A 12,104-nucleotide genomic window follows, 5' to 3' on the forward strand; every position below is an offset into this window, starting at 1 on the left:
TGTGTGTCTGTGTGTGTGTGTCAGCCTTTGCGAGTGCGGGAGTGTGTGTGTGTCCACATGTGCGTGCGTGGGTGTGCGTGTCTGCATCATTCTGCTAGTGCACCAGAATGTGTGACGAGAGCCAGTTGCTACGTGGTCCATTTGGGCGTAGGAGCCACTCGGGCTAGTTTCCTGCCGTCTGATTGCCAGGGCTCTTGAGAGATTTCCCCTACGTTCAACGGCTCAGAAGACGACTCGCCCAATGGAAACAGGAAGTTGGATGGACATGAAAGATAGCCGTGCTTGTTAAAACAAACACAATTAAAACATACAAGAACAACACAACCAGGCAAACATGCATGCACTGCTGGGGCGTACACTCACTCACATGCAAATGGATGCACGTATAGTATGCTTGCACACGCACACACACACAAAATCAGGAGTCAAAATTTGCTTAACAAGTCACATAATAAGTTGCATTGACTCACTCTCACACTGGAGTTGCTTAGCAAGAAGACAGTGAATGTTCCTGAGTCGCCGAGTTACAGTTTTGACTAAAATCTATGGCAAGCCTTGAAAATGGTTGTCTAACAATGATTAGCAACCAATTCAACAGAGGTTGAAGAATTTTGAAATGAATAATGGACAAATATTGTACAATCCAGGTGTAAAAAACTCTTAGACTTACCCAGAAAGACTCAGGGCTGTAATCGCTGCCAAAGATGATTCTACCATGTATTGACTCAGTGGTGTGAATACTTATGTAAATTAGATATTTCTGTATTTCATTTTCAATACATTTGCAAACATAAAAAAAAACATGTTTTCACTTTGTCATTATGGGGTACTGTGTGTAGAATAAGTCAAGGGGCTTGAATACTTTCTGAAGGCACTGTAAGTTACTGTGAATATTCACAGTAACTTACTTTCCACCCTATAAAAAGTAAATGCCTAAGGCATTAAAGAAATTGAGTAGTGGCTACTCAGACATCTCCAATGGGCAGTTGAACTCAAGTCATAAATGTGGAATTAACTCATATCAATAAGATTTCTTATCACTAAATATTTTTGAGTACTGTTAACAAATAAAGTTATTGAGTAAATATAAATTTGTGTTGTGCTAATCTGAAGGTATTGAGCTTTTACAGTTAATGATAATTATATATTTTAAAGTCAATATAACTATTATTAAATAAGTTGTTCTTACTTACTTCTTACTTGTTTTAAGTATTTACTTAAAATAATAACGTAGTAGTCAGACACATTGATATTTGAGTAAAAAACACTTTATCTGTATTGTGCTGATAATTATTACATTTGTGCAAGTTATAAATTCTTAATAGTGCCACTTGGCTCTGTTTTTAGAGGATTGTGTGTAATTCAACATTTTTAGATTTGAGTATACTTTTGCACAATGTTGTATGCTAGTTTGAAGAAAGAAAACTCTGTTTCTAAAATAGTACTAAGCAGTTTGATGTGCTATGAGGTGCAATTGATCATGGTGAACGGATATCAAAATAATGAGACAAGCTATTCCCACCATCAACAAGGTCATGTGCCCCACTCTTAATGACAGAGGCTAAAGCAGCATCATGTAATAATTACAGCTCTACCTCCAGTTACTGCAAGAGAATGAGCACTGTGCTCAACAGTGCCTGCTAAGGTGGGCTAAAATGGCAAATTGTTTAATACATAAAACAATGTTAAACATTAATACACGACCACTGAAAATTAATAAGCAGAACTACTTAGTTACACTTGAAAGACGTGTAATGGAGGTTAATACTTTACGCAGAAGGGACCATACATTTTTTTTAAGCTGGTCATACCAAAGATTATTTTGCAATTTGATTATGAATTTTAAGATCCCTTAAGGTATCATTTATTTTTATTTTTTTATTTTATTGGATGAAACATGGAATTTGGCATTACTGCTATTAGCCAATAGAAACGCATTGAATAACAGATTCACTACATGGACAACAGATAGTCCCACAAAAAATCGAAAGGAAGTTTGTTCTGAAGTGTCTGTCCTATAGCTGAGCAATATAAGAAAGGAAACTCTTAAAAAAAATTAGATATGTATTTATTCCCTTATTTTAGGCACTAAACTATCTCCATATATACTTCCATAATTTTTTTTACCTGGTACAGGGGACCTAAGACGAGTCTTGTGAGGCTTGTTGGCATCCTAGAGCAAAACAGAGAACATTGTGTTCGTGAGTCTCATCTTTCAGTAGGGTGGTCATGATAGTTTGTAGGCCAAACCGTTCGGACGCTACACACGTTTATGTGAGAAGACCGATTGTTGTGATGTCTCATGGTCTGACAAACACATCTCTGCCACCTTTCACCGCAGATGAGGAAGGGCGAATATTGGCGCATGAGGTGGATTGAGATGCAGCCCATGCAAAAAAACAGATATCACTAGCTTAAACAGACACATGTTAACTAGATTTCCGCGGGGCGCAGAAATTGTAGGCCAAGGGGCCTTAACTTGCAGGATGTCAGGAGAGTTCAGTGTGGGCACAGTCTACGCCTTTGTCTGCATTCGCAGGAAACACAACAGCACTCTGGCACTCAGGAGCAGGTTGAGTCAGTCAACGTTGTAAGACATTGTTTAGGAACCCCTCTCGAAAAGGAGGGCCTGGAAAGACAGTTAAGGGTGCATAGCAAGTGGCGTCATTGTGTCTACTTCCTGCATAGGAGAACTCATAAGGGTGTAATGACTGATGTGGTATGTTGCTCTACAGTGAGGTAGTTAACATCAAACATAGTGTATTGGGGTGGGATAAATTATAGGTTTGAGTCTGACCAATGGGTAAGTTTGACCATCTCCTCATCAAGAGTTTAAGAATGCAGGTGCATTACTCCTGAGACCCTGAATAAATAGTAAATTCATAGCAGTAAAGTTTCCAAAAGAGAGCACTTTCAGTACTGTCACGTCCTGACCGTAGAGAGCCATTTTATTTCTCTATTTCGTTAGGTCAGGGTGTGATTTGGGTGGGCATTGTAGATTATATATTTATATGTTTTGTATTTCTATGTTGGCCTGATATGGTTCCCAATCAGAGGCAGCTGTCTTTCGTTGTCTCTGATTGGGGATCATATTTAGGCAGCCTTTTCCCACTGGGTTTTTGTGGGATCTTGTTTTTGTATAGCTGCTTTGAAGCCTGCAGAACTTTTCATTAGTTTCTTTTGTATTTTGTTGTTTTGATGGTGTTCATTTAATAAAGGAAAAAATGTTCGCCTACCACGCTGCACCTTGGTCTCATCCTTCAGAAGAACATAACAGAAGATCCCGCCAAAAACGGACCAAGCAGCGTGGCCAGGAGGAGTGGACATGGGAGGAGATCCTGGACGGCAAAGGGCCCTGGACGCAGATTGGGGAGTATCGCCGTCCAAAGGAGGAATTAGAGGCAGCAAGAGAGGTACGGCGACGATACGAGGAATTAGCAGGGCAAATTTGGGGGGGGCACACAGGGAGATTGGCGGAGTCAGGGTTTAGACCTAAGCCAACTCCCCGTGCTTACTGTGGGGAGCGTGTGACCAGTCAGGCACCGTGTTATGCGGTGATGCGCACTGGAGATACAGTGCGCATTCATAGCCCGGTGCGCTCTGTGCCTGCGCCCCGCATTTGCCGTGCTAGAGTGGGCATTCAGCCAGGATGGATTGTTCCGGCTCAGCGGTCCTAGTCTCCAGTGCGTCTCCTCGGCCCAGGATATCCTGCGCCAGCTCTACGCACGGTATCCCCAGTTCGCCAGCACAACCCAGTGCGGCCTGTGCCAGCTCCCCGCACTTGCCGTGCTACAGGGGGTATTCAGCCAGGACACGTTGTGCCAGCTCTACGCTCCAGACCTCCAGTCCGCCTCCACGGCCCAGTGTATCCTGCGCTGGCTCTACGCACTATGCCTCCAGTGCGCCTTCACAGCCCAGTGCGTCCTGTGCCAGCTCTCCACACTTACCGAGCTAAAGTGGGTATCCAGCCAGGACGTGTTGTGCCAGTTCCACGCACTCGGCCTCCAGTGATAATCCATGGCACGAAGCCTCCAGTGATGATCCATGGCCCGGAGCCTGTAGTGATTATCCATGGCACGGAGCCTCCAGTGATAATCCATGGCACGAAGACTCCAGTGATGATCAATGGCCCAGAGCCTGTAGTGACGATCCATGGCACGGAGTCTACGGCGGCGGTCCGCGGACCAGAGTCTCCGGTGGCGGTCCGCGGTCCAGAGTCTCCGGCGGCGGTCCGCGGTCCAGAGTCTCCGGCTGCGGTCCGCGGTCCAGAGTCTCCGGCGGTGGTCCGCGGTCCAGAGTCTCCGGCGGCGGTCCGCGGTCCAGAGTCTCCGGCGGCGGTCTGCGGTCCAGAGTCTCCGGCGGCGGTCCGCGGTCCAGAGTCTCCGGCGGCGGTCCGCGGTCCAGAGCCTCCGGCGACGATCCGGTCCCTCCGGCGATGATCCACGGTCCGGAGCTTCCAGCGACGATCCGCGGTCCGGGTCCTCCGGCGACGATCCACGGTCCGGAGCTTTCGGCGAAGACCCATGAAAGAGAGTCGCCACCAAGGATGGCGGATCCGCGAGCAGAGCGGGGTCTACATCCCGCACCGGAGCCGCCACCGAGGCTAGATGCCCACCCGGGCCCTCCCCTATTGAGTCAGGTTTTACGTCCGGAGTCCGCACCTTTGGGGGGGGGGGGGGGTACTGTCACGCCCTGACCGTAGAGAGCCTTTTTATTTCTCTATTTGGTTAGGTCGGGGTGTGATTTGGGTGGGCATTCTAGATTATATATTTCTATGATTTGTATTTCTATGTTGTCCTGATATGGTTCCCAATCAGAGGTAGCTGTCTTTCATTGTCTCTAATTGGGGATCATATTTAGGCAGCCTTTTCCCACTGGGTTTTTGTGGGATCTTGTTTTTGTATAGCTGCTTTGAAGCCTGCAGAACTTTTCGTTCGTTTCTTTTGTATTTTGTTGTTTTGACGGTGTTCATTTAATAAAGGAAAAAATGTTCGCCTACCACGCTGCACCTTGGTCTCATCCTTCAGACGAACGTAACAAGTACAAACCAAAAAGTGTGATGATGATGCAAAACGTTTTTTATGAAAGTGCTCTATCTTGAAACCTTACTGCTGACATGCACCATGTTTTGGGACCATATTAACATTGCACTGATTAACAAAATATTCAACAATGTTTTTGAGTAAAATATCCCTTTAGTCATTCAGAGACATTGACATTTGGAGTAAACAATACATGTAGGTAAGATTGGCATTCAAAACAGCTTGTAGACCAAATGAAGGTCGTTCGTTGGTTCCCATCAACTAGACAACCACAGAGTACAGAAAAAAAACAAGGGAGGTAGAGAAAACAAATCAGTGGGGCCAGAGCCTAACGAGAAACCACATCTCACATCTCGGTGAACTTGAAAAACATTTCTCATTTGCTAAAAAAAAAAAAGACAAACAACACTTTGGTGTCTAACCCTATCAGCAAATGGCAAGCTGCAGTAGTGAAACATTAGCTTGCTGTTCTATGCCCCTGCAGTAAAGTAGCGGGCATGGTAATTATGTATTTCAGTGCAGTGGTGAATTTGGTGCACAGCTCCCGTGGGAAATTTTGAGGTGCACAAATCATCTTCTATCCATTTTATCGGACAAAAACATCAGATAACATTTTCTGCTGTTGACATTTGAATAGCTGTAAAAAAAAAACTTTAATTCAACTTGAAATAAAACAAGCTTTGAAACCCTGTTGTTGATTTGTGGTTAAAACAGGGTTAAAATGTGACAAAAACAGTACAAACTGATGAACTAAGGTCTGCATGTTTTTTGCAACAGGGAATTGAACATTGGTATAAAATGAAAGTTCAGATAAAGGTAATTAAGGTAAAGCGTAAATCAAAACAGTTTATTTGGGGGTTTTATACCTTACTAAAAAAATGGCTCCAAACCAGGCAAATATTTAGTAAATCTGGCTCGATGTTGACTCAACCAATTTTTGCCCATAGAGTTGCTTACTGTATATTCTATCACTTGCATAGTTCAGTGTAAGATTTGCCCTTAGGGTGTTCCCTTAGGGGAACACTGTTCATAGGGGTCAGGCAGATTAGCGAAAGGTTGTGAACTGTCATGATCACAACTACCAGGTAACACCCATGTCCTAAACTTCCCATGCACTCTAAACCCTCAACCCCAGTGCACCAAGTTAAACCAGTGTGACCTAAACATGACCACAGACCTTAAACACTATACAACAAACAATAAAAAATATACGTTGTTGTGAGCCACCTACATTATACATACATTATAACACATATTTCTATAGGCACTTATAAGTAACCATAAGCTTTAATGAATGTTTATAGAATTTTTCATCATGCTTATCTTTTACATTTCTGCTGGATATAAAAATGATAAACATAATAAGAGTTTCTGAATTGAGTTAACAATAGTACTATTTTGTGCAATTATGTCTAAAATAGATTGTAAAATCATAAAGATGAATCTAGATTGCTACTGTAAATATATGAATAATAGCATAACCATACGCAACCAATTGAGGAAATAACCTTTGCCAAGCAACTTTTGACCCCCAAAAAACAAATTTGAATGACAAACATCCTTTTTGCTGACATTGTGGTGCATGTCTTCAGTGTCATGAAAAGTTTGAGGTGCATGGGGTCAGCAACATCTTCTTTGATAGGCTAAAGACGAACATATGGTAAAGGTGTGTGTCCTAGAGATTGACATCTCCCAAACAAGTCACTGCTACAGAGGAGGGCTTCAGGACATGTCTGTCACTGTAGACAGCAGAAGTAAGTTTTTAAATGAATGGAAACTAAGAAATGGGTATTACATTGTTCAAATATAGTTGATTATCTTTATGGGTAATGTAATCTTTAAATACATGCATCGTTCTGCAGAAATAAGTAAGTATTTAGGAAAAAGTTACGAGATGTAATACAATAAACGTACCAAGTGTTCCGTGGGATATTTGTGTGACAAAATAATATCACATTACTCTTACTTTGAAAAGCACTTATTATTAGTATTATCATTAATATCGTAAATATATTTGTTGATAATCCTTGCTGTTATTCGAGTGCATGCAAAAGTAGTGATGATTATGGTCACACCTTTACAACTATGAAAGAAGGTAGTGTGGTTGATTCTCCAGTACGCTTCATTGTCTGACTAATCCATAGACTTGAGGAGGGTTATTGTTTTAGTACCAAATTCACTCAGCTGCCAACGTAACAGCTATGGATTGTTAAAGTTAGAATGAATTTGATTGATTCATTGATTTTATTTGATAATTGAATTAGTTCAATTCTTTTTAAGTCTGACTTTTTACAACAATTTTAAACTGTACTATCTAAATTGATATTAGAACAGTTAGTAGATTAGTATAACGTTGCATTTGTTGCAAAACAGGTGGACATAATATCAATACATTGAGTAATACATAGGCTAAATTGAAGTAGGCTACTTCTTAATTGAAGTTCAATCATGCACACTTGGGGGAGATTCTGAAAAATCTTCCACTTAAATCGAGTTTTCACTTAGCCATGCATTGACGTGAATGTGGGACTACCGTACATGAAAGTTTCACTAAAGAGGAAGTTAGGATTTGCCCCTTAGGCCCTTGACTCAGAGTTTATTTGACAGCAGTGAACATCCAGCATAATGTTTAAGGGTGTAATAATAAATCCTCTTAATCTGTTTAATAACACACTTTGTAAGCATCCTAATTTTAAGTTTAAAAAAGTAAAGTACAAATCAGGTGGAGCAAATACATGTTTATTGAGTTAATGTTAGGATATAGATAATCTTATCCTCTTGATTCAATCTCAATGTCTCAATTCTAATTCACAAACAAAACAATTCTACAACAACAAACCAGCCATTAGTTTTTCAATAAAAAAGTTGATTATTCTTGTCACAATTTGCTCTCAGTTTCCCCTTACCTTTCTTTGAAGTCGACTATGCCCGTTTCCACTAAAAGCTAAAGTCATGAATGCAATAAATAATATTTCTTATCTACAACTAAAACACAGCTAATTTCAGTTATCAGGTACATGTATCAGAGGTGTCATGGAACCTGGTGGTGGCAGAAAGCAAATTTATAGACTTTTAGCACGCGACAGTGACTGATTTCTATACATTTAGTCAACCCACGGTTTCCCTTTCACCAACGAACTGCAGCTGGTGGCACGCAACCTATTCTCTTATGACTGAAATATAAGGCTGCTTACTCAAACCACACAAAATTATCAGGGTGTTCGTGACAATGTTTCAGCTCTAGGGTATTGAAATAGGAATATTTACAGTATATTTGTGGGGCCATATCTGTGTACACAATACAGTGTCCCTATGGCTTTGTGTCGCTACGGCCTATGGACAAGTGTGTGAGAATGGTAACTTACCTAAGTTGTCAATGGTACGGATAGAAAACAGCACTCAACTCTTTGGGACAAATTTGTATTGATATATATGCATAATGACTCATTTGTTTATTTGCTTAATTTGATTATGCAAACACACATTTGTAAGATGTAGAAGAAATATGTACTCGAAAGGACTTGTAGTTGGACTAAGTTGTCACATCTTCAAATGGGTTACACAGCATAACCCATTTGAAGATGAATCCTAACTTCTTTTTTTTAATGTGTGGAAGTTAGACCTGAATACCAAGGTGTAAATCCTATCTCTCACAAGCCTCAACTTGACATTATCTTACAAATATCAATAGCCTACAAAGCTTATGGATAGGCTAACTCTCTGTGCTGCTGTGACTGATTTGTCATTATGTTACCCAGATATGGATCTCACAAGCTTTTTTGACATGGATTACGATCACAGCCTGGTGACAGGGGACTACTTTGACTACAATGACACTTCCACCAGAGGCTACAAGCTCATTGAGCGTTGCGAAGCCAGCGAGCAACAGCTGACCATCAAGGTCTTCCAGACCTGTGTCTTCCTCCTGGTTTTTCTCCTGGGCCTGCTCGGCAACTCCCTGGTCATCGCCACCTTTGTTCTCTACCGCCGCCTGCGTCTCCGCTCCATGACTGACATCTTCCTCTTCCAGCTGGCCCTAGCCGACCTCCTCCTACTCCTTACCCTGCCCATCCAGGCTGGGGACACCCTCCTGGGCCACTGGGCCTTCGGCAATGCCCTGTGCAAGGCAACGCATGCTAGCTACGCTGTCAACACCTACAGCGGGCTGCTGCTGTTAGCCTGCATTAGCGTAGACCGCTACATGGTGGTGGCTCGGACCCAGGAGGTGCTGAGGCTACGTAGCCGCATGCTAACGGTTGGCAAGCTGACATCGCTGGGCGTGTGGCTAACCGCCCTGCTCCTTAGCCTGCCCGAGATCCTCTTCTCCGGGGTGGAAAGTGAACAGGAGGGGGAGGCACACTGCGGCATGAACGTATGGGTGGAGGAGAGCTGGCGGGTCAAGACGGCCACCCGCTGCGCCCAGATTGCCGGCTTCTGCCTGCCCTTCCTTGTCATGGTAGCCTGCTACTCGCTGATTGGCCGACTGCTGTGTGAGGGGCGGGGGCAGGGGGGCTGGCGGCGCCAGCGGACCCTGAGGCTGATGGTGGTGCTGGTGGCCGTCTTCCTGCTCTTCCAACTACCCTACACCGTGGTGCTCTCCCTCAAGGTGGCAGGGCCAGGGGCTGCCAGACAGACTTGCGATCAGTGGGCTGCCACACTGCTGAGGGAGTACGTGACTTGCACCCTGGCATATACCCGCTGCTGTCTCAACCCCCTCCTCTATGCCCTGGTGGGTGTCCGCTTCAGGAGCGACGTTCTGAAGCTGCTCCACGGCGTTGGCTGCCTGTGCTGGGCCGTGTCTGGGCCTCATCTGGAGAGCTGTACCTCGAGGTCACCCTCCTCCCTGGGCTTAACCACCCTCTCCCCCCTGCCGCCCACCTCACCTCTGCTCCTACCCCCCGACACCCTGGCACACAGCGTCAAATATCAGCCTCCAACAGCAAGCCACCTCTCTGGCCCGACCAAGGTGTTTCTCTTCCCTAGTAGGCCTACCCTGCCCTCAGATGGCCTGCTTCAGTCCACTGTCTTCAAAACCAAACCGGTCTAAACCAATCTTTGTATAGCTTGTGCGATCCTTATCAGGACTCACTTTTATAATTCATATTAAGATTTGCATTAATGGATAACTGATTCTATTCAATTGTATTTCACTATGGTGTCCACTTTTATAATATATCTTATGTGCATTAATTGTGTATTACTGTAATCAAGCAGTGCTTGTAGGACTGTGACTGTATGTTTCCACTTGTGACAGCTCTACCTGAAATTATGCTATAAAAAATTTAAAAATATGAATATGCTTCATGTGATATATTGGCCTGAATTTCTATTTTTTAAAGCATCACCCCATTCATCTTTGCCTCACTTATCTTTGTAACAGAAACATATCATTTTGAAAATAGTACATACACTAATACTAAAAATACTAAATATAGTATGCATGTATGTACTACAATTTTACAACACAAGGTTGTTAATGTACCTATTATTAATGCCAATTTAATGTCCAATGGTTGATGGAACATGTCTGAAATAAGTATTATGCGAAGATATGTTCAAACAAGTGCAATATAGACAGATATATTCCTCATATATTATAGAATCATGTAGTTATGGTGTCTTTAAGGCCAACTGTTTTAACAAAATGTATAGCATGGCGTTGTTGAATACTTGTTTCTGATTGGCTTCAAGGGCATTCTATTTCGCTATAACACAGCACGGTAGAATTCAATGGCTATAGTTGATTCTTACATGTTCTTTGTTTGAGCTGGTTTTGAAAGCAAAATTCGAATTGAAAACATTATTGACATTGTTGATTTCGATTTTCATAACAGCAATCTAGGACTGATTGGTTTTGTTTGATAAACCAGCAAGTCTGTTTGTTTAGTTACCAAGGCAACTACTCTAAACATGCTAGCTGCTTAAGTATGGAACGCCGTTTGGGTCTTCGCGTGTCAAAAAACACAATTTGACACGTTAAATAAGTTTTTAATTTGATAACGTCAAATAACACACTTTAATTGTAGAATGTTGTGTTGGACCGCAACTTCTGAGGTAGCTAGCTAGCACCAATACAACCAGCCTGTCATCATCTAAAATAACCCTAATTTATAAGACAGTTGTTATTTCATTAATGGTGGTCGGACCCATCGATGTGAAGCTAGCCACAATAAGGATTGGCCACAATAGTGGACTTTGCTGTTAGCCTTCAAAGTAAAAGTATGTAATTGAAAGCGACACAAATGAATACAAATAGTAGAATTATGCCATCATTGAATAGATCATGCTAAACGAGGTTGGAATGTTATATAAAATCAACAAAAGACAATTTGTTAATTCGACAAAAATCTGTTGAAATCACACTGTATGTATTAGACTTTAGAATTGCATTTGGGGCATGCTTATTTCACTGTACAGCCTTACCTATGGATTGTGGATCAATGACATGGGTTATCAGACTACTCAGGGACACCCAGAGAACATTAGCGTTGTAGCTCTTATTGTGGGACTGAAACAACTATGAATTGAGCCACATGTATTGTCAACATATGTGTACTGAACACTATTCCAGAGGGAAAACAATACAACCTGGATGTTTTGGAGTCTGATAACTCTGAGAAGGACGTTGGGAAAAAAATATCTTGGGTATTGACTAGACTGATACTCCATGTCATTGAGCCCCAATCCTTAGGTAAAGCATGTACAGTGCAATATGAACGTCAATGCACACAATAGGCTGACTGGGGAGGTGTCATAGTCACAGTCCGGCGATAACGCTACAACGCTAATGTTTGCGTAAACTCTTCACAGTTGTGTTTTGTGGGTGTCCCCTAGTAGACTGATACCCCATTTCATTGCTTCACATTCCAACCTTGTTTAACATTATCTAGTCAAAATATGGCATGATTCCACCAATTGTAACCTTCTGCATTACTTTCAGACGTACTTTTATTTTGAAAGCAAACCGCAAATTGAAAAACATTTTTTTTGCCTAATCCTTATTGTGGCTAGCTTCACAACACATAACCTGGTCCGGTCGATCCTCATGAAGCTAGCTGACTG

At 42.4% G+C, this 12,104-nt stretch overlaps 1 protein-coding gene and 1 long non-coding RNA gene across 2 annotated transcripts; one reads left to right on the plus strand and one right to left on the minus strand.

The window, feature by feature from the left end:
• Nucleotides 1-1,881: 1,881 nt before the first annotated feature.
• Nucleotides 1,882-8,223, minus strand: LOC115161425 (uncharacterized). Its single transcript, XR_003869255.1, has 2 exons — nucleotides 7,949-8,223; nucleotides 1,882-2,173 (listed from the first exon to the last, which is right to left on the minus strand). It is a non-coding gene; the product is annotated as an uncharacterized LOC115161425 (long non-coding RNA).
• Nucleotides 8,224-9,048: 825 nt separating this feature from the next.
• On the plus strand, nucleotides 9,049-10,089 carry ccr10 (chemokine (C-C motif) receptor 10). The gene has a single exon (XM_029715285.1). It carries the CDS (start codon nucleotides 9,049-9,051, stop codon nucleotides 10,087-10,089), a length of 1,041 nt encoding a protein of 346 aa, XP_029571145.1.
• The last annotated feature ends 2,015 nt before the right edge of the window (nucleotides 10,090-12,104 follow it).

This window comes from Salmo trutta, chromosome 2 (assembly GCF_901001165.1).
Source record: "Salmo trutta chromosome 2, fSalTru1.1, whole genome shotgun sequence".
Lineage (NCBI taxonomy): Eukaryota > Metazoa > Chordata > Actinopteri > Salmoniformes > Salmonidae > Salmo > Salmo trutta.

Bases quoted from the DNA above. Each gene is read 5' to 3' on its own strand.
- ccr10 (XM_029715285.1), top strand. From the start codon at position 9,049: ATGACTGACATCTTCCTCTTCCAGCTGGCCCTAGCCGACCTCCTCCTA.